Source organism: Hemibagrus wyckioides, linkage group LG18 (assembly GCF_019097595.1).
Source record: "Hemibagrus wyckioides isolate EC202008001 linkage group LG18, SWU_Hwy_1.0, whole genome shotgun sequence".
Lineage (NCBI taxonomy): Eukaryota > Metazoa > Chordata > Actinopteri > Siluriformes > Bagridae > Hemibagrus > Hemibagrus wyckioides.
This window is the reverse complement of record NC_080727.1, coordinates 4309567-4336338: the sequence shown is the minus strand read 5'-3', so window position 1 is coordinate 4336338 and position 26772 is coordinate 4309567. Positions and strand designations below refer to the sequence as shown.

The 26772-nt window shown below is 39.9% G+C and overlaps 2 protein-coding genes across 7 annotated transcripts in view; one reads left to right on the top strand and one right to left on the bottom strand.

The window, feature by feature from the left end:
• Positions 1-2084: 2084 nt before the first annotated feature.
• Positions 2085-11483, top strand: wdr5 (WD repeat domain 5). The gene is made up of 14 exons (XM_058416178.1): positions 2085-2260; positions 3678-3812; positions 5222-5330; positions 5765-5838; positions 6866-6955; positions 7086-7175; positions 7262-7345; positions 7536-7591; positions 8166-8212; positions 8310-8385; positions 8503-8536; positions 8659-8733; positions 8861-8948; positions 10372-11483. The coding sequence occupies exons 2-14, from the start codon at positions 3732-3734 to the stop codon at positions 10470-10472; spliced, it is 1005 nt and encodes a 334-aa protein (XP_058272161.1). The 5' UTR covers positions 2085-2260; positions 3678-3731; the 3' UTR covers positions 10473-11483.
• A 1726-nt stretch (positions 11484-13209) lies between these two features.
• Positions 13210-26772, bottom strand: part of rxraa (retinoid X receptor, alpha a) — a 159427-nt gene continuing 145864 nt past the window's right edge. For all 6 annotated transcript variants that reach the window (XM_058415268.1, XM_058415270.1, XM_058415266.1 and 3 more), the window contains 5 exons: positions 23411-23540; positions 22217-22349; positions 21033-21124; positions 18627-18732; positions 13210-18013 (listed from right to left, as the gene is read on the bottom strand). In XM_058415268.1, the coding sequence (XP_058271251.1) occupies positions 17866-18013; positions 18627-18732; positions 21033-21124; positions 22217-22349; positions 23411-23540 (609 nt within the window). In that variant the 3' untranslated portion in view covers positions 13210-17865. The remainder of the gene's footprint in view (positions 18014-18626; positions 18733-21032; positions 21125-22216; positions 22350-23410; positions 23541-26772) is intronic.

Sequence of the window (26772 nt, the reverse complement as noted above, 5' to 3'; positions counted from 1 at the left end):
TTTCACACACTGTTTTTCCATAGCAATGTTCTTAATGATGTCATATTACAGAGAAAAAGGAGGTAGAGTTAATGGATACAGCACATGATACCAGAATGCAATACAGCTATATAACTCAGACATATTGAGTTAGTGAGCGATCTCTAACACAAACACAACGGTGTAGATCAGGAGATTTCAGACTAGGGGTTATGGCTCCAAATGGCCATGAGAGAAACTCAGTATCTCCTCTTTTGTTTTCTTAATCTATTCAACAGAAACATTGCTTTAACTATGAAAACAGATTTAGTATTTTTAACTGTTACTTTGAGGCACAATTACTTATTCCACATTTAAATGAAGTGTGTGTTATTTCAGTCTAATTCACTATCCTGACACTAGTGTAGGAATTCAGCAATGAAACCACCTATAGAAAACTCACTAGTGTCAGGCTTTAAATGTCATACCTATAGACCAGTCTAGATTACTACTGAGTACTCTCCTTCTACACTTTCAGGTCTTTTTGATTTGAGATGCAGCTCATAATACAGCTCAAAAAGCTCAATCAAGTCGGGAATCACTGAATATTTCACAATTTGTCTTTGAAACCATATGGACAGGGGTGTTTTGTCTCATACATTCCAGCTACAGTGGGTGTATGTGTTTTCTTTTAAAGCTTCAGGTGTGTACAAGGTAGTTACACTATATTGCCAAAAGTTTTGGGACACCCCTCCAAATCATTGAATTCAGGTCTTGTTTTTCATGCTTGGCATCTTAGTTCGATTGTAATGAACTCTTAATGCTTCAGCTTCAGCATACCAAGACATTTTGGACAATTTCATGCTTTGTGGGAACAGTTTGGGGATGACCCCTTCCTGTTCCAACATGACTGCACACCAGTCCACAAAGCAAGTTCCATAAAGACATGGATGAGTGAGTTTGGTGTGGAGGAACTTGACTGGCCTGCACAGAGTCCTGACCTCAACCCCATAGAACACCTTTGGGATGAATTAGAGCGGAGATTGTGAGCCAGACCTTCTCATCCAACATCAGTGCCTGACCTCACAAATATGCTTCTAGAGGAATGGTCAAAAATTCCCATAAACACACTCCAAAACCTTGTGGAAAGCCTTCCCAGAAGAGTTGAACCTGTTATAGCTGCAAAGGGCGGGACAACTCCATATTACATTCATGTGCATGTAAAGGCAGACATCCCAGTTTTGGACTGGCTCACAGTCTCCTCTGTTATTCATCCCAAGGTGTTCTTTTCATCACATTTCTTCTACACAGCTTTGGAAGTTGGGGTCAGAGCGCAGGGTCAGTCGTGGAGCAGAGAGGGTTAAGGGCCATGCTTAAGGGCCTAACAGTGGCAGTTTGACGGTGCTGAGGCTTGAACACAATCCAGAACCTTAACCAGTTGAGGTTCCACTGCCCTAACCACTGGTTCGACCTGTGGTTCCTTGACATCCTCTGAAATGAACTTTATACCTCAGTATAGCACCATAGACAACTGAGTAAACAAATAAGTGTTGTCTTATGTTGTGTACCTCTAGACTGTTCTTGAGTGTTTAGAGAAACGATCATGTGACGATTTTAAATGTACCAGTGTACAACACCTGAATTCAATGATTTGGAGGGGTGTCCCAAAACTTTTGGCAATATAGTGTACATTTGGGATCCCAGAAAAAATAATAATGCTCATTTGGCTTAAAATCTGGATCTGTTTGAGCTGAGTGTACAGATGAGCAGGTGAGAGAGCTGGACCGACTGAAACATTAAAGCGCTGCTGCATCGCTCTTTAGGAGTTGATGGGCAGGGAGTCAAACGGCATTGTGGGTAATGTAGGAAACAGATAACCATCAACATTTCCATGAAAGAAGTTTAAACCATAAACATCAACTCAGAATCTTTTTACACGATCAGTCTTGGAGGATTTCATGTTCTTTACAAAAATGAACACACAAGGGGTTCATGATGTCTTAGTGGTTAAAATAACTCTAACATTTTAAACCAATCTAAACAAATACCCTTATTAGAAAACTAGAGCGCTTTGCAGATATTTTTTCCCTCCGCGCCTCCATCTTTGCGCATGCGCATTACTCACCTCCACGCCACATTTCCCCGCCTGGACTCGCTCCATCAAACCCTGCACAGTGTACCGATTCAATGTAAACACAAAAACGTGGTGTTTTCACGCGAACTAACCGCATTTATTTCGGGGTAAAGGCTTCTGGTCCATTTGGAGATTTAAAACCACGTCGCTCGCCTACAGAGTCGGAGGGTGAGAGATGTTTTCTACATGATCTTGTATTGTTTGAATGAATGTAAAAGGATTTTGCAGTGTGCACAGAGAATGGAGTTTCTTTTAGGGCGCTTCGGGCCATTTCTAAGCGGCCGGGATTAGAAAAGAAACATCGTTAAATGTTTTTCTTTTAATTACAGGCTATTAAATTACACTGTGTTGGATCTCAAAGTGATATTGAAGCGTTTCCATTAGGCATTTCGCTAGCCAGTTAACGTTAGCTTAACGTTCTGTCGGGTTTTCCTTGGCTGTATCCTAAACGGCTCCGAGTGAGCGTTTAGGGCGCTCCGTTTAAGGGCGCATAAGCCGCACTTCCTTAAGGTGATCGAGTGCACCTAAATAGAAAGCAATGAACTATTTGGAATACAGCCCTGGTAGGCCTCATTTTGCTTTCTCCCCCTGCTAAACAAGAGTAACCTCCGCTTCGTCTGCGTTTTTAGAGCACATTTTGTAAAGCAGTTTACTTAATAAAGACTTTATTTTTCTGATATAGTACTGTTAGATTAGGTCCAGTTAACGGTTTATTAGTCGCCGACTTTACGTTTGCTATATAACGTTCGCTGTGTTCGGTGTAGCATTAGCATAATTAGCGTAGTCCTGCAGTAACGCTAGCTAACCGCATCATTTTACTGACTAGCTTCATGAATTAATGTATAATTGAGTTATTAGTTGCTGCAGCTATCTTCAACACTAACTATAGGTACAGTAATACATGTAGGTATTGCGTTATTATCACTTGCATTTTTATTAATATATGTAGTTATTTATTTTATATTACTGAAATATTAATGTATTTAAGGTATCTATCATCCATCCATACATACATACATCTGCCTATCTATCTATCTATCTATCTATCTATCTATCTATCTATCTATCTATCTATCTATCTGTCTGTCTGTCTGTCTATCCTTCCATCCACCTATATCTCTACCAATCCATTCATCTGTTCTTTCTATCTATCTATCTATCTATCTATCTGTCTGTCTGTCTGTCTGTCTGTCTGTCTGTCTGTCTGTCTGTCTGTCTGTCTGTCTGTCTGTCTGTCTATCCTTCCATCCACCTATATCTCTACCAATCCATTCATCTGTTCTATCTATCTATCTATCTATCTATCTATCTATCTATCTATCTATAATAAATATAAATGTTAGAAATAAAAAAATTCAGAATAATATCCATTTAATATCCATTTCAGAAAAATTTCCATTTCTAAGACAAATCTAACTCCTTGCCTCCAAAGAGAGAAATCAAATAAAGCTATTAGCTAACTCATTTGTTTGTAACTCTGTTATAATACTCTTATTACTGTTGACTTTAAATTTTCCTCTGTAATATGAAAGCTACTTATTTATTTCAACATTTATTCTCATGTTTTTTTTTTTATATCCGTCAGTCCGGCTGAGGTGGAAGCAGCGTCTCTATCCCCAGTCCCTGCTCCTCACTCACTATGGCAAGTGAAGAGAAGAAACCAGAGACTGAATCGACTAAAACGCCGACAGCCTCCGCTGCCTCGGCCAGCCAGAGTAAAGTAAGCAACTTTATGATGTGTGATTAAAAAAAACCAAAAAAACAATCAGTCTATGTTTATCCAATCAGTTTATTACAGTATTAAAAAAACACCCTGGTGTGTCACATGGCCTGTTGTATTATTTTAGCTTTTCTCTGCTTCCTTGTACCTTGTGTTATTATCAGACAGGTCAAATTTCTTATTCATCGTTTCATGAAGGGTTGTTATTTTGAAGGCGGATCTATTTGTACAATTCTTACATTGTTATGTGAGTATACTACTCAGGAGAGCGCTGTTGTTAGGAAAATAATCAACGAGGGGGTAGTGTGCACAAAGCAAGGTCCATAAAGACATGGATGAGTCAATTTGGTGTGGAGGAACTTGACTGGCCTGCACAGAGTCCTGACCTCAACCCCATAGAACACCTTTGGGATGAATTAGAGCAGAGATTGCGAGCCAGGCCTCCTCGTCTAACATCAGTGCCTGACCTCACAAATACGCTTCTAGAGGAACAGTCAAAAATTCCCATAAACACACCCAAAACTTGTGGAAATCCCAAAGGTGTTCTATGGGGTTGAGGTCAGGTCTCTGTGCAAGACGCCAAACTCCACACCAAACTTGTCTTTATGGACCTTGCTTTGGTCACTGGTGTGCAGTCATGTTGGAACAGGAAGGGGCCATCCCAAAATGGTTCCCACAAAGCATGAAATTGTCCAAAATGTTTTGATATGCTGAAGCATTGAGTTCCTTTCACTGGACCTAAGGAGTCAAGCACAAACCCTGAAAAACAACACCTGAATTCAGTGATTTGGAGGGGTGTCCCAAAACTTTTGGCAATATAGTCTATATAATAGCTCCTACACATATCCTGTAATTGTTTGAAGAAGAGGCAGAAGCCTTTAATTATCACATACATTACAGCAAGGTGAAATTCTTTTTTTCCACAACTTCCAAAGCTGGGGTCAGAGCGCAGGGTCAGTCGTGATACAGAGCCTCTGAAGCAGAAAGGTTTAAGGGACCAACATTGGCAGCTTGGTGGTGTTGAGGTTTGAGCTTCAACCCCTCCAGAACCTTAACCAGTTGAGCCTCCACTGCCCTAACCACCGGTTGGAGCTGTGGTTCCTCGACATCCTCTGAAATGAATTTTATACCTCAATATAGCACCATCGACAACTGAGTAAACAAATTAGTGAGAAACGATCATGTGACGATTTTAAATGTGTTAAATGCACCACTCGGAGACGTCTTACCTTCACAAAAGGACAGACTTTTTCTTTGGAGTAAATGACTTCCTGTAAACACCTACCACTTTGCTCCTCCTGACTGTAACACAGTAAGAAGTGATTTATTTACTGTCTGTGATTCTAGCGTTCATGCAAAATGTGTCGCTGCATCTCACTGCCCTGTTTTCCGTTTTTATCCCGATATAGTCCGCACCCGCGAAGCCTAACTACACACTGAAGTTCACCCTCGCGGGCCACACGAAGGCCGTGTCCTCGGTCAAGTTCAGTCCGAGTGGGGAGTGGCTCGCCAGTTCGTGTGAGTATATTCATCGAGTTCATCACTACTCCATTAATGACCCCTCGTACAAGTTAACAATGGCTTTATACTGAAATTATTTTGGAGCATTATGTTTTTGTGATTCACCAGAACAGGGAGGAAACTTAATTCAGGATAAAAAGCTTCACGTTTAGGTGGAAGAGTCCATCTGTGTATTTTATAGGGGTGCTGAATATTCATAGGATGTTAAAATAAATCTGTTATAACAACAATACTTTGAATTAAACGGTAATAACATAAATGAAGGCGAGGCAGTTATTAATAGCATCACATTGCCGGGGTTTTTTGTGAGTAGAGCTAAATAAGCGAGTGAGTATATTTGTCTCCACACACAGGAAGTAATAATTAGACAGAAGATGGTTTTGCAGCATTCTTTGACCGTTTGTGGACTTATGACTGGCCTTGTTTTTCAGCTGCCGATAAACTTATCAAAATCTGGGGTGCGTATGATGGGAAGTTTGAGAAGACAATATCCGGACACAAACTTGTAAGTGGAAGCTGAGTTTTGTTCTTTACACCAAATTTTCTAGCATGAGGAGTTGTTCATGTTATCAGGGATTGTGATGTGTCTCTCTCTCTCTCTCTCTCTCACTCTCTCTCTGTCTGTCTGTCTGTCTGTTTCTGTCTGCCCCCCCTATCTCTTTTTTTCTCTGTGTTTCTGTCTGTCTCTCTCTCTCTCTCTCTCTCTCTCTCTGTGTGTCTGTCTCTCTCTCTCTCTCTCTCTCTCTGTCTCTCTCTCTCTCTCTCTATCTCTTTCTGTCTGTCTGTCTCTCTCTGTCTGCCTCTCACTCTCTCTCTCTCTCTCTCTCTCTCTCTCTCTCTCTCTATCTCTTTCTGTCTGTCTGTCTCTCTCTGTCTGCCTCTCACTCTCTCTTTCTCTCTCTCTCTCTCTCTCTCTCTCTCTCTCTCTCTCTCTGTAGTAGATTTCTTATTCAGTGTAGACAAGTTTAGATTGTTGCATCATTACATCAGACAACTTGGTGTCTGTGGATTGACATTTTTAGTTAAGTGTTTGGATGGGAATGTTTCATGTCATTCAAACACAGCTTAAGATCAATGCATTTGTATTTTAAATTTTATTATGTGTATTTAAAACCGGAATTATATCATGGTTCTATTTATTTATTTATTTATTTATTTATTTACGCAGTGTTGCTCAGTCACGTGGGCATTAAATTAATTAAAGCTAAGAATAACAAATTGAGCAAAAATGAAGTTTAATCCTGAACAAGTATTACGATTTCCTAACTCCTAAACTGCAACCAGAAAAACTTTCTATCCACTCTAGGACTATTTGCTTTAGCCAGTTGTTGACTCACTGATCATGATTACATGTTTTGATTTAATCTGGATCCTTAAATCATCTGGGATTTGTTACTCAATGTACAAACAAGAGTCTGGGTCTGTGCTGATTAAATCATAGAGCTTTCATATTACATCAGAGTTTGAACCTGGGGGTATGCCAGGGGGTTTAAAAGAGGCTCAGTCTTGTTCTCATGATCGTCTGCCTACAGGGAATCTCAGACGTGGCCTGGTCCTCCGATTCCAACCTCCTGGTCTCGGCATCTGATGACAAAACACTGAAGATCTGGGACGTCAGCTCCGTAAGTCATGAAAAAATATTACTATGTTGTAGGAATAATGAGTAAAACCAAGGGTATGGTTGAGGATGATGGTTTATTGAGGATGATGATGATGATGATGATTTTCCCCCCCTCCTCTTTGATTTCTTAGGGAAAATGCCTGAAAACCTTGAAGGGCCACAGCAACTATGTGTTCTGCTGTAATTTCAATCCTCAGTCCAATCTCATCGTGTCTGGATCAGTAAGTTCACTTCCTCCTGCTTCTTTTCCCTTCACGTCATTATATAAGACGCTTGAATGCTAAATGTGTTTTTTCCATCACGCAAGTTTGACGAGAGCGTTCGGATATGGGACGTTAAGACGGGGAAGTGTCTGAAAACGTTGCCTGCTCACTCGGACCCGGTCTCTGCAGTGAGTATCCGCTTTTCTGCTGCAAGTCTGTAAACATTACATAGGCAGTAAAATACAAGAGGGCATGCCGATCTAGAAAACTAATCAACATTACTAGCAAGAACACGACTCTTTTCAGTTATTATAGGTAATAAAGCTTTAACTAGTCGTGGCATAAATGACGTTTTATATGTAACTTTTCCGGCTTCAGGTCCATTTTAACAGAGATGGCTCTCTGATAGTGTCCAGCAGCTACGATGGCCTGTGGTGAGTAAACTTCATAAGAACGCTCAAACCTGTTATATACATCGATCAGGCATAATATTATGACTACTTGGAGGTGCCGTGAATAAGACTGATGATTTCCTCATCATGCAGTTAGAAGCAGGAAAAATGGACAAGTGTAAGGATTTGATTGAGTTTGACCAGGGCCAGATTGTGATGGGTAGACCACTGGATCAGAGCATCTCCAAAACTGCAGCTCTTGTGGGGTGTTCCCGGTCTGCAGTGGTCAAAAATGTTCATGGAAGGAACAGTGGTGAACCGGCAACAGGGTCATGGGTGGCCAAGGATCATTGATGCATATGGGGAGTGAAGGCTGGCCCGTGTGATCCGATCCAACAGATGAGCTACTGTTGCTCAGATTGCTGAAGAAGTTAATGATGGTTCTGATAGAAAGGGGTCAGAATACACAGTGCAGGACGGGTCAGGGCTGTTTTGGCAGCAAAAGGGGGCCCAACACCAATATTAGGCAGGTGGTCATAATGTTATGCTTGTTTTGGTGGAGAACAGTTAATGATCTTGAGCTTGTCATTAATGCTCGGTTTAAATGTTGTTACAGCCGTATTTGGGACACAGCATCAGGCCAGTGCCTTAAAACACTCATTGGTAAGTTCTTAAACTCTATTAAGCACTAGAACGTCTGTAAAAGCTGGCAGATATAGAATAATCGGCATCATCATCTAACGCCGCATGTCTTCCTCAGATGATGACAACCCCCCTGTGTCCTTTGTGAAGTTTTCCCCCAATGGCAAATACATTCTGGCTGCCACGCTGGATAAGTGAGTACCAGCCCTCCTGCTGATTCTGATTATAACACGTTTAATTTATAATATTTGTTTTTCGAGCACATTGATTAGAAATGCTGCAGTTTAAAACCATTTATGTTGTTTATATAGCACCCTGAAGCTTTGGGATTACAGCAAAGGAAAGGTGAGGGCTGTAACTCTGGAAAACGCTGCAACATTATTTTTAATGAGAAAATTGGCCTGCAATTTACACTGAAGATTTTCTGCTTATTAACTAACTTTATTATTATTATTTTTTTTTATTAGTGCTTGAAAACGTACACAGGTCACAAAAACGAGAAATATTGCATATTTGCGAATTTCTCCGTCACAGGCGGCAAGGTAAGGCGCTCTCAGCTTTTAGTGTGTGGGACTTTTATTTTGAATGTTAAAATTATTGCTTAAGCATAGGTAATTTTATTGTTTTGTGATTTTTCTGACTGTATTATTAACTCTTCCCCCCTCTCAGTGGATCGTCTCAGGCTCGGAAGACAACATGGTTTACATCTGGAACTTGCAGACTAAGGAGATCGTACAAAAGCTGCAAGGTCACACAGGTAAAGAAACAACTATAGCCAGAAATGCTACTCTAGAGCTGAACAGAGCTGGTCTTTCATTTTAATGGTTAAAAAATGTATTAAAAATATATATATATATTACACCACGTGCTCAGAGTCTCTTTGGAACATCTCCTTACAAAAGAAAAGTCACCATATGAACAGTTCTACATTTAACATTATTGTTAAACATAAGGTTTTTTAATCTGTTTATTATTAGTATTAGATTAATTGTGACTAGGTGGTTGCTATAGTATTTATATATTATATAGTATGCCGTGATGGGGGCAGTAAATACTATATTTATATAGTATGCTACCATAGGGGCGGTGGTGGTGACGGGGCAGTAAATACTGTAGATAGTATATAGTATGCCACCATGGGGGCAGTGGTGGTGATGGGGCTGTAAATACTATATTTATATAGTATATAGTATGCCACCATGGGGGCAGTGGTGGTGATGGGGCTGTAAATACTATATTTATATAGTATATAGTATGCCACCATGGGGGCAGTGGTGGTGATGGGGCTGTAAATACTATATTTATATAGTATGCCACCATGGGGGCAGTAAATACTATATTTATGTAGTATGCTACCACAGGGACAGTGGTGGTTATGGGTGCTGTAAATACTATATTTTTATAGTACATAGTATGCCACCACAGGGGCAGTGGTGGTGATGAGGCAGTAAATACTATAGGTAGTATATAGTATGTCACCATGGGGGCAGTGGTGATGACGGGGCAGTAAATACTATATTTATATAGTATATAGTATACTACCACGGGGGCAGTGGTGGTCATGGGGGCAGTAAATACTATATTTATATAGTGTATAGTATGCCACCACAGGGACAGTGGTTGTGATGGGGCAGTAAAAACTATATTTATATAGTATGCTACCACAGGGGCAGTGGTGGTGATGGGGATTGTAAATACTATATTTATATAGTGTATGTAGTATGCCACCACGGGGGCGGTGGTGTTGACGGGGCAGTAAATGCTATATTTATATAGTGTATGTAGTATGCCACCACAGGCGCAGTGGTGGTGATGGGGCAGTAAATACAATATTTATATAGTATAAAATATGTCCACCTTGTGGGTAGTGGTGATGATGGGGCAGTAGATTCTATATTTATCTTCCCCTCTGCTCTGACCCCAACTTCCTAAGCTGGGATATTTCGTAGAAAAGAATTCCACTGTGCTGTAATGTATGTGTGACGATAATAAAGGCTTCATGCCCTCACTTCCAGTTTCCAGTTGTTGCTAGGCGGTTATGTCATGTCTGCTAGGATCTTGCACAGCTTACAGTTTAAGCTGCTATCAGAGAATTTTTCCACCACCTGACCAATCAGATTTGAGAATTCAGCAGTATATACCACTCCCAGTAAACGGTCTCCTTTCTCCTTTTCCTCCAGATGTCGTGATCTCGACCGCCTGCCACCCGACAGAGAACATCATCGCATCAGCAGCACTAGAGAACGACAAGACCATCAAGCTGTGGAAGAGCGACTGCTAAGCTAGAACACGCGCAGGCTTTATTTTATTATCGTTGCTTTTTTTTTTTTAATTTTGTATTTTTCATTTTTTTGGGGAAGAAGGACATTTATTACGAGGAACCACGAGGCCAAGGCCGTTCATACCCATGATCACCTGGTCTCGGCAGGAAGCACGGCGTACGCACGTGTCCAGAGCAGCCGACGCAGAGAGACTCGCGTTACAAAAAAAATACCACAACACCACTTCTTTTAAACCGTCTCTGCACTAAAACACTCTCCACTCACTCTCTCTCTTTCTCTGTCTGTCTGTATCTCTCTGCCTTACCTAAACATGAGCTGTTCCCTTCTTTGATCAGTTAAACCCCTCAGCGCTGATACGTGTATATTTTGGTCTTGTAGATTCTAGGCAGCTTCGATTCCTCTCCTAGGCTTAACAGGCTTTCTCACTTGTTCTGTTTTGTAGAATGTGTTGATTTTTTTTTTTGTACATTAACTCCAGCCAGAAGTGACCCATGGGTTTGTTGTCCAGTCACCAGTTCTCACACGTGACACTGGTCTAGTTGTCGTCTGTCTGCCAGTGTTTATGGTGTGCCTGATTCGGTGCCATTTTAAGGTGGAATTTATTAAAGCGGCTACACGGTTAGAGCCCACGGTGTGAAATGGTATAAAGAAGACTAACGTTTTGCTGTCACGTATTTCTCTATAAAGGAAGAATTCCACTCTTTATAATCTTTTATAAAAAAAAATGACTTTTTCACTAGCATTCATTTATTTTTGTCCTGAGTTTTAGTTTGAACATCTTTCGATTATTCCTTTATTCCTTCTTGTGTGTTTTCCTGTAACGTTGAGACATTTTCTAGACATGTGAACTCTCGCACTTCCTCACGCTTCATGTTCCTGTTCAACATGCACACGGTTTTCATTACATGACTATCTGATGTGATCCGACGTATTCTGTGAATATCCAGTGTTCTGCTGTAGTCACACACACACACACCCTGCTTATTTGAAACTGATTGCAATCAGTGCAAGCATTTGTGCAGTTGAGATCCTACACGCCGAACAGAAACGCTCAGATTTGTTATCACGGTATTAAGTGTTATGACCACCTTAGATTTCGACTTAGAAGGAGCGCTGCTTCAGGTTAGAACAAAACCGTCAAGAGAGATGCCTTGATAATGTAAGGAAAATTGGGAATAAGAATGAAATCGCAGGTCCCGGGGTCACTGTAAAAAATCGATTATGTATAAATTAATCATCCTGCAATACTTTAGTCTTTCTGTGCTCAGACGCAAAGTTGCTTTATATGTTATGTAGCTGCATCTGTGGACCATAGTGACCAAATATCAAGCTGGGCTTTAACACTGCCTCAGGTTTGTGTAACCTTCCATTCAGCTTCTCGGTTTTAACCCGCTCTCTTTTCTTTGTGCTCTTACTGTGTGTGCAGTAGTAATAATGGTGGATGAGTGTTGTATTTTCCTGCAAAGTGAAGGTTGGCGTTAAATCAACCTCTGCTATCTCTCTCTCTCTCTCTCTCTCTCTCTCTCTCTCTCTGTTGAATTTCAGTGTGTTACAAGGGCTGCATGAGAAACTGGACTTGACCTGTGACTCAATAAAGTTGTTCTTTTTTTTTTATATATATATATATATATATATATATATATATATATATATATATATATATATATATATATATATATATATATATATATATATATATATATATATATATATATATATATATATATATACATATATATATATATATATATATATATATATACATATATACACACACACACACATCAATCAGATTGCGTCATGGTGCGAAGTAAAACATCAGCTCATCGTGCTGTCGATCCACAACTGATTCCAGCAATGTATCTAGTGAGGAGAAACTGGTGGAAAATGAGTTTCTAATAAAATAAGACTCCATTTTTTTGGTCTACACACACTGTTGATGTTTATGGACCCAAGAACAACAGAAACACAGAATGATGTGAACTTCAGACTGAGGCTGATGTAGATTCACATGAGAGAAATTTGATGCAGATACGATGTCACGAGCAGTGACTGAGTATGCTCATGTACGTACACACCGATCAGGCATAACTTTACTGACCTCTGAAGTGAATAACACTTCATGGCACCTTTCAGACTGACCAGGCATAACGTTATGACCACCTGACTAATATTGGTGTTGGTCCCCCTTTTGCTGCCAAAGCAGCCCTGACCCGTCCTGCACTGTGCATTCTGACCCCTTTCTATCAGAACCAGCATTAACTTCTTCAGCAATTTGAGCAACAGTCTGTTGGATCGGATCACACGGGCCAGCCTTCACTCCCCACGTGCATCAATGATCCTTGGTCACCCATGACCCTGTCACTGTTCCTTCCTTGGACCACTTTTGATAGATACTGACCACTGCAGACCGGGAACACCCCACAAGAGCTGCAGTTTTGGAGATGCTTTGATCCATTCGTCCAGCCATCACAATTTGGTCCTTTGTCAAACTCGCTCAAATCCTTACGCTTGTCCATTTTTTCTGCTTCTAACATCAACTTTGAGGACAAAATGTTCACTTGCTGTGAACATAATATAACCCACCTACTAACAGGTACCATGATGAGGAGATCATCAGTTATTCACTTCACCTCTCAGTAGTCATAATGTTATGCCTGATCGGTGTATACTGTATACAAGCCCATGCACTACAGCAGAATGCTTACAGTAAGTCAATAAAAGAACAAACGCCACTTTTCATCTTTTTAAACTTTAATTGTTTTTTTCCTATTCTCATGAAAGAACAACAACGAACAAAGCACAAATAACATCTTTAAAAACGGACAAAAAAAAAAAAGCAGAGGATCCTGACACTCAGTGACATGAAAAAAGAAAGAAAGAAAGAAAATCAAAACAAAAACAAAAGTACAGGCAAAAGCTGCAAAAGGGGGCGTCACCGGTGACCTCTCCTCTTTTCCTGTCCCCGACTTTTAAAGAGATCCGAGTTTCTCCTCTCTTCCACATTTTACACAACGTATACAAAAGCCTACGAAAGGAGGTATGGAAGGGCGGCATGAAGAGACATAAGCAAGAGATAAAATTACATTTGTACAAAAATAGATCTTTTTAGGTGTCTCTCTCTCTCTCTCTCTCTCTCTTATTTTTTTCTGTAGCAACTAAACAAGTGATTGTTACGGTCAAAGATCATCCTCATTAGGCGATTAGAATTTTTCCTCTCACTCCTTTATTTCAGAACTCATGGAGTCGATTCGGATCATAATCACAATCGTAATCAAAGACTTTCCTGATTAGCGCTGATTAATAGCTGAAAAGACTCAGGTTTTTTAAAAAACGCACCTGAAAAAACCCGTTTTTTGAGGATTGCCACGTTGTATATACACACAGCTGATAGAGCAAGACGGCTTCTTCTTCTTCTTCTTCTTCTTCTTCGCCTCACGCTTGGTTTCTTTTTGGCTTCGTTGTCGCAGTTCTTGAGGTCTCGTAAGGATGATTGTGATTGTAAAACAGTGAAGGAGCTGGTGCGTGATCGTGTGTTCGCGCTCAGAGCTGCTAGTACTTCGGCGATTTTCTTTTCAACATACATACGAAACACTCGTAGAACCTTTCCGAAAATATGACACAGTGCAATTATTCGTTTAGTAGGTGTTACTTAAGCACTTCTCTTTCTCTCTATCTCTCTTTCAAACATTGGAAACATTTAAGGAAAGGATTTTTTTTTTTTTTGTTAAATCTCTCTATATTTATATTTCTAAATATATACACATGTACATATAGACAAAATATAGCTTTACGGTGTATATATATAAAGCGTTTTACGATGCCGATCTTTTTAGTTCAGAGGACTTGTGGTGTTTGCTGCAGGAGAGCTCGTGTTGGTTGTTACCGACTTCACAAATCTGTCTATGGCTTCAGGATCCCTGTGGTGTGACAATCCTTCCCTTAAGACCTGATCACGTTGAACAACAACAACAACAACAAAAATAAGGTCCATTTTCCAAGCGTAAGACTGAAGGTGCTTGTCAGAATCGTCCACGTGTCAGAATTATGGACAGTTTGTTAGCTGACATCGTGGAGTAATTTTGGTTTTCGGTTGATTTCTTGGATTGAAGTATTACAAAACGTAATATCACATCAGATATAAGTGATTAGACACGACACATTCAGTGTCTGAAGATTCTTTGGTTTCGCACTGGAGCTACAAAGCTAATGTCGCTAACTCACCCAAAATCTTTTCAACAAGTTGCCGAAATCATATAGAAACTTCTAAAGAACAGCTAAAGAGTGTCATTTACACATTTATCGTCTGTAACCTGAAGTATTCTTGTGTAAAATATTAGATTCATGTGGTAAACAAACGTAAGGCTTTGGTGAATTTGTTCCTTTCCATATGTGTTTTCTTCTGGATTGTCAAAATGGAGTCGGACCAGACGCTTGTCAGCAGCTAGCCCTGGTGTCGGGGGAGGTGACAATTTTTATTATTTATATTATTATTATTTTTTTTATAAATTTGTTAGCAACATTGCTAATAAAAAATTAGCAGACAGAGAGAAAGAAAGACAGAGTGAGAGATTTTTACCACAAAAACATTGACAAATTATCGGCGTTAGTGCAACTTGATTAATCAATCGAATCACATCTATTTTTTTTTATAGGTCACAATTCCTGTGTTTAATCTCCTTCGGTGAATTGTTTTTCTTCTGATTATCTGAAAAAGAGCCGAAAAGCGTACTTTTCACCTGATCAGATACCGAAAATATATCTGTTTTTACAAAATGGCCGCCTCCAATATAGTGCCACTATATTCAGCTACACTCTAAAGTATTGTTCTTTTCTTCTTCTTCTTCTTTTTCCTGATACACTAAGCAAGTTAAATATCAGTAAATCTTTAAATAACTGAACACCGTCTGAGGAAAAAGATTTTGGGTGCTTCCTTGTCAGCTAGATTAGCATCTTAGCTACAGTGCAAAAACTAAAACGACTAATCAGAAGTCATTGGCAATGTCTCGCTTGATGAAGTGATTAAGTGATTAAAAATTTGCGTTCGGTGGATCGTTTTAATTTTATTTTTTGCAGCCCCCCCATCAGAAATCCTGTTTCCTGTGTTCAAGCCTCTTTCCATTTTGCTGGCTGTCAAAATCGAACAAGCTGTCAGCTTCGATCATATTTTTAAAAAAAGGATCGTTTTTTTCCGCTTATAAATCTCAGTTAATTATATTAACTGGTCAATAAATCATGTTCTGACGTTCTCCAATCCTATGTCCAGCTGAAGGAAAGATATAGGTTGAAAAAGTGCCATTTTTTTTTTCCCCAAATGGAATCCTTCAAGTAATTCTGCAGTGCTGCATATCGGCCACTAGGGGGAAGTCACTCACAGCTTTCTCGTTTTCCTCACTGCAAATAAACCTCAGAGCTCTGTATGCATACACATTAGCACCAGGGCACCAAACCCTGGTTCTGCTTGCCTCTTAACCTCTAAATAAAAGTCAGACTGAGGCTCAGGGTTGGTTTGGTGTGACTTTTTGTAAGGAAAAAACAAACATAGCGACCTCACCATGGGCAGTCTTTGGAAAGAATGCTAAGATGCATAGTTAAGCAGCAGCAGCAGCAGCAGCAGGGTTGGGGTGGGGGTGGGGGGACAAAGATGGAGAATATAGGAACATTACATAGCTCAGGAAATTTCACACTCAAAAAGAGACAAAAAAAAATCTTAAACGACACTTGTTTTGCCCAGAGAAGTGCAGGTTGTGGAGGGTCTTTGGCCCCGTTCCCCTCAAGAGCCAACTAACCAGCTAAGGCTCAGAATACAAGGTTAAGTGCTAACAAACAAGAACGTCCTCAGAAGGTCAACTGCAAACTTTGAGGCGTTTCGTCAAGAATTAGGGGTTCGGGGACCAACGACTGAGGAGTGAAGGAGGTAATTGCACGTCGTGAAACAGAAATGAATACTGAGTGTGGCAGTAACGTTGTGTACGAGTGATGCATCATCCCAAACCTGGGTTTGACTATGAGGGAAGTGAACTCATGTACCGGAAAAGACCTGCTTTAGTGACCGGACTTCTCTGACGCCCTGCCCAGATGTACATGGACGGTTTTGAAAACGTAGTTCTGTTAAAAAATAAAATAAAATCTGTCCACACAGACAATTCTGTAGAAAATCCGTCTGTCCGAATGAACGGTATCTTCATCCGCACAAACGTTGTCTATGAAAATATCTCCATTCACACGGTCTTCTGGAAAATATGTTGTTTTGTCCACACAATGGTTTTTGTAAATGGTTAAAATCAGTCCATGTTAAAAAGTAAAGACGAAAATGACCACACAATCCCAGTAGGTGGCGATAGTACGTCATGAACTTTCATGTCAACCGTCTCAAGAATAACATTAGAGAAGGTGAAATGGAAATATGTGAAATTAAATTGTCATCACGCCATTCAAATATGAAATGATAGCCCCGAAAAATAAGCTCAAAGCACAGCCTCGTGCTGTGACCATCGTTTTCAAAGCCGTATTTTTCACATCCGCATGAAATGTTTCAGTTTTGAAGCTTTATATTGAGTGACCTGAAATGGTTTTTTTTTGTATGTGTGTGTGGACAGGAGGCTTAAAGACAAAGCAGAAACTACGTGATCAAAAATATCCGCGTACGTCCGGACGGGAAGCGAGACACAGTGAAAAGAGTTGTGAGCGGAGTCACTGCACCCAACAAGTTTTTGCTTCCTGTCCCCTCACAAGATACGGTTGAAACAGTGGGACGGTATTGTTCACTATCTGAAGAACAGAGAGTCAGTAACAGCCTAGCATTCAATAATCCAAGAGTTTTCACTCAAAGCCATAAATCTTCTCCTGCTCTGAAAGCTCATCATCGTCGTCATGATTACGTCGACGTCCAGTCCATCTCTGAGCGCACGTTTCCCCAGACGCCTGGAGCCGGATGTTGTTGAGGCCGTCAAAGCCCCATCGCGGAGCTCATCCTTCGGTTTCCTTCTCCTGTAGTCAAGATCATCTCCACAGCTTCAATCCTGTCGTTCTCCAGAACCGGCTACACCGGCCTCCTGACACTTCCAGCGATCCTTCTGAGTCTCATGTTGTGTTTTCTCTCTTGTTTTATCTTTTTACACTTATCCGCACGTGAATGAATGGTTCATCATGTCCTGTATTGTCTGTTGCCTTTGAGTCCCACTCAGAATTATTAATATTTTATTTATATCTTTATACAAGGTATAAAAAAAAAGAGGCCCCTCGGGCGCGTTACGAGACACTGATTGGAGGAAACGGCTTTGCTGATCCCCTCTCCCGCGTATAACGTCACGTGATCAGTCTTGTTAAGTTAACGAGAAGGGGCTAGCTTCCTCCCCCGGTCTCCCCGGGCAACAGGAGCGTGTGATATCTTTACGTCATCTGATGGGGTGCCTCCAGCATCTCCATGAGGAAGGTGTCGATGGGCGTGTCCCCGATGAGCTTGAAGAAGAACAAGTGTTCGAGACACTTGAGGCCAATGGAACGCAGCGCAGGCAGCCGCAGCAACAGCTTCGCAAACCTGTTCCACACACACACACACACACACACACACAATGAGATACAATTATACTAAACATCACAACTGACAAATGAAGTACCGCAATCTACACTCCGCAGATAAATAGTCTGGATACTTAACACACTTATCGCTGATGTTAGAAAGACTTCCAGGAACATAGAGTCGAGCGATGCGCTTAATAACAGACCCGCATAAACAGCTGGGTCAATATTTATTTAATCTAAGCCTTTAATTAGAAGGAAAATTGGAAGCATGTCCGAGAACTCTTGCTGAGCCGTGGGTTTGACCTACAGGAAAATACAAGACCTACAAACACACAAGGCCTGCTTCGTCTGCTTATTATTTTTATATACAGCTTTTATAGATTGTTATTGCTGTTAGATTTGCGATTAAAAGCTACTTTAGAGCAGCGCTGTGGAGTGGGACATGCATGCAGTGCTGAACATGGGCACAAATGGACACAACAGGCAGTTCTTTCCTCTGGGAAAAAGCAGATATGTAAATTTTCCAGCTTGCTCGAATGTTATTTTATCAAATCAAATCAAATTCAAATTTTATTTGTCACATATTTAGTTTGTTTGAGTTTTGCTATTTATTTATGGTGGTACCGTACCTCCCAGGTTGATCAGGGTACTTCTGCTTGCAGTACGCCTCCAGAGAGGCATAGACTTTCTCCCTCAGAGCCTCCACCTCACTGGGGTTTGACAGGCCTTTGGAGTCTAGACGTGAAAAGGAACATTTTTGTTAACTTTTTCGGCGCAGTGGTCTGTCAAAAAAATGTCAAATCTAATGAATCAATATTGAGTTTCTAGCCTGCTGTAAACTCAGGAGAGGATTGACTGAAGGCTAGGAAAAATTGTTCATTAACTCAGGAGGATGCTCAGAGTAGGCACTTTTCTGCTGCTGTAAAGTTTTGGTTTACAACAATTACTGGCGCACACACACACACACACACACAAACACACACACATCCTGTACCAGAAAAATGACAACAAAATGTGAGTATATGCCTTTGCAGAACAGCAACATGACACAAAGGATATCTGAAGGGGTTAATACATGGAAAAGAAGAATATATAGTGATCAGAATTAAGAAAGTACCTTATATAGAACCTGTTAGAAAGCTTCTGATTAGAATTGTGTAGTGAGTGTGTATTACATTGTCGATTCATTACTCAGTGATAATTTGTCTATTGGACAACCTCACCGTCGTGGGTTCGGGTCTCAGCTCAAGTGTGAGCTCAGTTTTATTCAGGGTTAGGGTTAGGGGTTAGGGTTAGGAAAACACACACGTGTCGGAAAAACAAAAATGTTACTCGATTCAACAATCTGAATGAAGTAAATTCTAATATTTCAGTGTAAGCACCTTCCAGAAACTACAGTTACTGTTTACACAACCTACAGATTCTTCAAAGTTTTTAACAATCTGAAGTATGAACATCGCGGTGAAATCTCCTACAGCATGACAGCAGGTTTAACGAAGCGCACTCGAAGCGTTGTGATAATTCTCGAGTAATTGGTCATCCGCTGGCCGAACATTTCACTGGGCCGCTTTTTATTTTGTTTGGCTCGGGAGAGCTCCGACGAAAGCGGATTCCTTCTTTCTTCTGTGTTTCTTCTTTGGCCTGTGCTCACACCTCGATTAATCTCTATGGAGTGCTCCTTAGAGAGCTCCTAATTAGAAGAATGGGAGCAGTAATTCTGTAACTCGCTTTAAAGAGGACAAGCAGAGGCACAGAGCACAAAGAGGCACGCTCGGCCATCTGCGGGGAAAAAAAAAACAGAGGGTCTGTTGAGCCTGGACTCGTGAAAGAGTGTTCAGTGGACTAATATTACTACAGTATCTAGCAGATTCATCCTGTCAGACAACTGAGATAAAAATACTAACATGTATTGTTTGTTTTTTCTCGCTGTTGTGATCGTTAAAGGGACATTTACTACGGAGAAGGAGGCGTAGCTTTAATTAGCTTTCAGATTTCAGATTCAGATTTAATTACATTAAATAATTTTAATTACAAATTAAATATATATATATATATATATATATATATATATGTTTAAGGTGAAAAGATCCATGGTACCATTGATCATATCCCTCTAGGAAAAAGGAACAGTACAGTATACAGTATATACAGTGTATTTTCCAAATCTATTTATTTGTATAGCGCCTTCAGCAATGGACAAGCAGCTTTAGAGAAATATAGATATATAGAAAAATTATAAAGTTTAAAGTTAAGTTACTATTTATCCCTAACATTTACCCCTAATGAGCAAGCCTGATGTGACGGTGGTGAGGAAAAACTCGCTGAGATGATATCCGGAAGAAACCTTAAGAGGAACCAGTCTCATTTATTTATTTATTTATTTATTTATTTATAAGGAGTGTTTATTGTCTGATGCTAACACATTTACATTTACATTTTGCTAGACACCCTTATCCAAAGTGACTTAAATTTTATCTGATTTTTTATATATGTTCAGGGGCAGCTTGGTGGACTTGGTATTCGAACACCTAAACCACTACCAGCTATCACATTCCCACCTAAAACAAGCTTTTATTTTGTCTTTAAACCTGGCTTAGTTAAAGTTCTCTGAGATCATGACAAACATCACGATGACAGCAGAAAGTGAGCTTCCCAGTGTGTTATGGTGAAATATTTTGCAGGTCACCATAAAAACCTGACTCACAGGGAGGTTTCGAGTCTGTCGTGACATCTAGCAGATGTTTATATGAATCCTCTGGGTGTATATAAGTTCTGCAGGAGAGGATCAGAGTCCTGATGAGTGTGAAACCTTTATCCGATTTTAACCGGTGAAGCAAAGAATCTCCGATCTGAGTGGATGGGACTCGTATCAGCTAGAAATTGATTCGCTACTTGATCCGGTTTAATATGACGAGAATCAGTTAAGAAAGAAAGGATACAGAAAGAGGAAGAACAATAAAAAGTCACACTGGAGGAGGTAATGTTGATTATGTATTAATCCAGGATGTAAAAAAGCAGAGGTTCATGAACCCTACCTGGATTAAAGAGCACTATAGCCCGTAGGCAGCCCAGCTCTGTTTTATCCATCTGCATGTCCCTCATCTTGGACACCAACTCTGTGAGCACTCTGTGGAGACAGATATGGTGAAGATTTCTGTGAGGTGATGTTTATTGTATTGTATTATTTTTGGTAACAGTCAGAGGTAAAGCCTGTAACTGTAAAAGAACATGCTTTTTGCATTTACATACATCTCTAGCATTGGGCAGGCACCTTTAGAGTGATTTACAATTTATCTCATTTTATTTATACACCTGAGGGTTAAGGGCCTTGCTCAGGGGCCCAGCAGAACTTGAACTGAAGACCTTTTGAACAGTAGGCCAACACCCTAACCACTAAGCTACCACCATTCCTAACCACAGCTACCTACATTTGAGATGCAGTTCAACACGATGACGGAGGAAAGCTTTACATGTGCTTGCATTTACATGACAGACTGTGTTACTTCTATTTAATTTGTTTCGAAAAAGCAAAACTTTAACTGATTATGAACCAATAACAATTACAATGCCTCAATCTATATATAATAACTGTAAAGTTGTGTGGTATAAAAGGAATAAAACACACACAAGGCATCACCCACCAAGTGTATTTATTATTCCTTCCATCAGCCACTTTTCATTACTTCCTTTATCATGTGAAGATGCAAAGGATATATTCCTTGCATTCCTCGATGTCGAGTGTTTCTTCTTGTCACGATGGTTCTTGTGAACTGCATGAGAAGGTCAGTCCAGGCATTTAAAGAGCACAGCCCAGAGGCGCAGTGGCTCCGGCTGCCCCGCTGCGTCGACTTCCAGCACAAACGACACGCAAATGGATTTCCTTTTGCACTCTCTGTCTGAGCAGCTCATTATTTCTGCATGACCTGTGCCACCTGCGTATGTGAATCTTTAATGAATACTGATGTTAATCAATAAAAAGCACTTTCTGCCCTGCTCTCCCTGGAGCTTGCTGGAGAAAATGCCAAGGTTTCTTCTCCTGCCCTTGTGTTCAAACTCTGGCATTTTTAACCGAACCTCATTAAAAAAGAACGACCAAAGTGCATGCTCCTGATCCTACAGTAATTACAATATTTACCGATTTCTTTTTCCTATTTTTTTTTCAATCTTTGCTCGAGATCTAAAAAACTAATCAGCGCTGTAAAATCTTGTGAGCTCTGACCTGTCGAAGATGGCTCCTACGCCGGCGCTGTGGGCGCTGTTCCTGTGCACGTGGAGCCCCGTGGCCAGCAGAATGCCGTCCTTCACGGCTATGGAGCGGTGCGAGAACGATGCAATGAGCAGCTCGTTCCAGCCTGGAGAAAAAAACAAAAGAAAAGTGAAGTGATACATGATGTGAAGACGAATGATGTAGTCTGTGTAGGAAGTACAAATCTGCACACCATCGCCACCAGGGCTTACAGCAAAAAGAAACCCAACTCAGTTTTTCCGACATTCCAATCCATTCAGTTCCTAATGGGGAAGGTGGGAAGGTCTCCTTAACCCAGAGTGTGCTGTGTTTTTCAGACGAAAGTATACATCACATTATACAACACACTTAACTAGCTAGCTTGTTTGGCTTAACTAGCTAGATTAACAAGGACTCATCCGAGTTCCCGCTTTCCAGTCAAATCCCATAAGCTCAGGCTTCCCACTTCCCACTTCTGAAGTGCAGCAGGTTTTTTAAAATGTATTTTATATCACACTTCTGTAGGGACTTCATGAGGAGGTTTACACGGATGAGCATTGAACGATAAACATTTTACGTGATTAAATACCGGTCACCTTGAAATATATATATATATATATATAAAACGCTACACAGTCTCACGAAACGCTTTATAGACAAAGTTCTTTATAGACAAAATGCATGAAGAGCTGGAGGTAAAGGTGGAAAGGAAATTATACAACCAACTTTCTGTTAAGGGTTTGAGAGTTTTCATGTAGCTCTTCCTGTCATCAATCAATCAATCAATCAATCAATCAATCGGGAGTAAACAAACAAACAAATAAATAAATATGTGCATATTAATCTCTTTCATTTTTGTTTATAAACCAGACATCATAAAATGTTGCACCGTGGTCCAAAGCATTTATGGTGATTCTTAAAACCTACAGAATTCTAATCCTTAGAATAATTACAAGGTCATTTTAGACCAATAAGAGGAATTTATCTAGATTTATAAATAATAACTGATATATTTTTAATAATAATAACATTTACTTGAATACCGCATTGAGATTATTTTATTTTATTTTGTTTTATTATAACAAATCCTGAAAGTTCTGAGTGACAAGATTTGTGTGTTTGTATTTTATTAACACAAGATGTGCTCAGGTGTGTGTGTGTGTGTGTGTGTGTGTAAGTTGTGCTTGCCTGCTCGCAGCAGGATGACCTGATCGTCCAGGGGCAGTTCAGAGAAGTGCGGGATCCTCTTGGCCCATTCCACCAGGGTGAAGAGCTGCTTATCTGCTGCCTGGCAGATATTAGTGACTGGATCATTGGGCTGTGGAGAGAAGTGAAGATCAGATAAATACCTGATGGTGGTAATAAATAAGCGAAGAGGTGCATAACTACATGCTGATGGACGTCTCCTACACCTTCGCTCGAGACTCCGTCTTTAACAGAGACGGTGGACTTGGGTTTGTTTGTACTGTATATGTGTGCAGATTGCAGCGGTTAGCAGAGAAAAAGGGATTTTCTGACAGCTCTTTATGTGTGTGTGTGTGTGAAGCTTGAGAGCTGATGAGTAATCCCCTCCATACAGGAAGGCGAGAACAACAATGCATCTCACCCGAGTCTCTCAGGAAATACCTGCAGAGAGGCAGCGTTAAAAAATCCACTGCGTCCAAGCAAGCATTTCCTGCAGGAAGCTCGGCCGGACAGAAAGGCGCTCGACACGTTCTCGCTGGACGAGTCGGCGTAGCAGCTGCAGCAGGAAAAGCTTCATTCAACGAGACAATTTATCACGAGTGAATTTACTGCGAGGATCAACTCACAGACATGTCAACATGGCTAACAAGAATTATCCTAACTAGCAGACTGGAGCTTTGCAGTGGATTGGTTTTCTTTTTAGAGGAGAGTGAGAGAGTGAGAACGGAGGAGTAAAGAGCACCATGAGCCAAACGTATTTCGCAAGGACGTGAGCGAGCAGAATACGAGCGCCGGTGTGTCACAATGGCGCTTCAAACATGATTCACAAGGACATTTGGGTCAATATGAGCAGAAAAGACTAAAACAATATTCAATCCCTCAAATGTCTGGCCCTTATTTATTTTTTACATATACAGATGGTGATAGAACCATCCAAACATCCAATATATATTGGATTTTAGAATATAGAACTATCCATAATCCAAAATATTCCCAGTCACATATTTAATACAACTTTAAGACCATCTCTCCTAAACGGTCAGCGCTACTCGATAATTATTTCAGTCTGTCATTTCATTTCATTGTCCGTACCGCTTATCTGATCTATCCTCGGGTCACCGGGAACCTGTGCCTATCTCAGGCGTCATCGGGCATCAAGGCAGGATACACCCTGGAGTGCCAACCCATCAACGGGCACAAAAACACTCACTCACACACTACGGGCAATTTAGAGATTCCAATCAGCCTAGAAGCATGTCTTTGGACTGTGGGAGGAAACCGGAGCGCCCGGAGGAAACCCATCAAGCACGAGGAGAACATGCAAACTCCACACACAGTGAGCGGGATCGAGACTCGAACCCAGGACGCTGGAGGTGTGAAGCGAACGCGCTAACCGCTAAGTGAGTCATCTGTCAAATAAATAAATGTACAATTTAAATATAAATTATACAAAACAACTGTGTATTTTCTTGTTTTTTTTGTACAAATGTGATTATTATTATTATCATTGGGTCATTTCATCTCCTTTCATGCGTAGGCTGATTTTAATGCTTGTAAAATTGTTTGGTATTAAAACACACGGGAGAATAAATATTAAATCGTTTGTAAAACATCTACTAGATCAAAAAAAAATATAGGTTACAGAGAACCTTAATAATTTATTCCTGAGTTTTTGGGAGCTCAAAAACCATGAGCCTTGTCAAGGTTGGTTATCGTTTCTCGATTGCTGCTTATTAAAACCTTATTTGCAACTTGAAAATAAATAGGTGTAAACATTTCTGATAAAAAACGAAGGGCCTCAAATTTACACAAATCACTTTCTTGTACAAAAAAAACCTCTCACTTTCCACATATTAACAAGTCACCTAAATTGAAATAAAAACTTTTCTTAAATATTAGAACAGTCCTGGGAATCGATGCACGGATGCTCTGGGTCTCTCTCAGCACTCGAGCCTGCAGACTGGCTTTAGGCCAAAGCTCATGCCGATACTTTCCTCCTTCTATCAGCCTTAATCTTCAAACGCTCACTCGCTGTTATAGATATAAAAAAACCCTCTGGAGGCTGAAGATCAAACACAGAATACAGTCGGACAGCCCGAGCCACTTCTCAGTGATGGAATATCAGATTGTGAGATCATAGCCATGGACACGCCCCCCTCACGTTTATAATCTTACACGTACAGACCAACAGAGCGACGTGAAGGGAGCAGCTCCATGAAGAATACACAGCTCCCACAGTTCTAGTTAAACACGCCCATGCTTATGAATGATGCATGGTTGTGTGAGTAGTGTTTACCCTGACCCCGTTTCTCTCACTGTCTCTCACAGAGCACGGCGAGGCAGACGGCCATACAGCTAAAGACATGGCACTGAATGACCTGAAGGGTTTGTCTCAATTGCACAAGATGGCTTTAACTGTATTATTCACATCATGGGAAAAAAAATGATCTATTTATTGAACTAATATCCGGGAACCACTTACAACTGTGTATAAACAAAATGACTATTAAAGCTGAAATCTGTAATCTTAAGAAGGCATTCAAGACCCTCAACATTTATATATATTTTTATATATTTAAAAAAAGACTATTAAAGCTGAAATCTGTAATCTTTAGAAGGATTTCTAGACCTTCATTATTTAAATATTTATTTTTATATATTTAAAAAATATATATATATATATATAGGAAGAAAATGACTATTAAAGCTGAAATCTGTAATCTTAAGAAGGCATTCAAGACCTTCTACATTTATATATATTTTTATATATTTAAAAAAAGACTATTAAAGCTGAAATCTGTAATCTTTAGAAGGATTTCTAGACCTTCATTATTTAAATATTTATTTTTATATATTTAAAAAAAAAAAAAAAAAAAAAAAATATATATATATATATATATATATATATATATATATGTATATATATATATATATATATATAGGAAGAAAATGACTATTAAAGCTGAAATCTGTAATCTTAAGAAGGCATTCAAGACCTTCTACATTTATATATTTATTTTTATATATTTAAAAAATGACTATTAAAGCCGAAATCTGTAATCTTTAGAAGAGTTTTTTTCAGACCTTCAACATTTATATAATATTTGGGCAAGCTTAGAAAAAAATATGTTGTACAATATATCCATGCTTGTTTTTCTGGGCCAGAAACTGCAACTTTTTCCTTTCAGCTGCAACACACAAGGCATATATACTGTAATTATAGAGGAAAGAAAGATGTCCGAGTGTTTCCTTTTCAAACAACCATATAAGAGCTTTTTAAAAATTACACACTGCTCCTTTAATAGACATAGTTGACATGAGGACACAAATATATGCTCTTCACAAATTTCTGTGAGGTATATTTA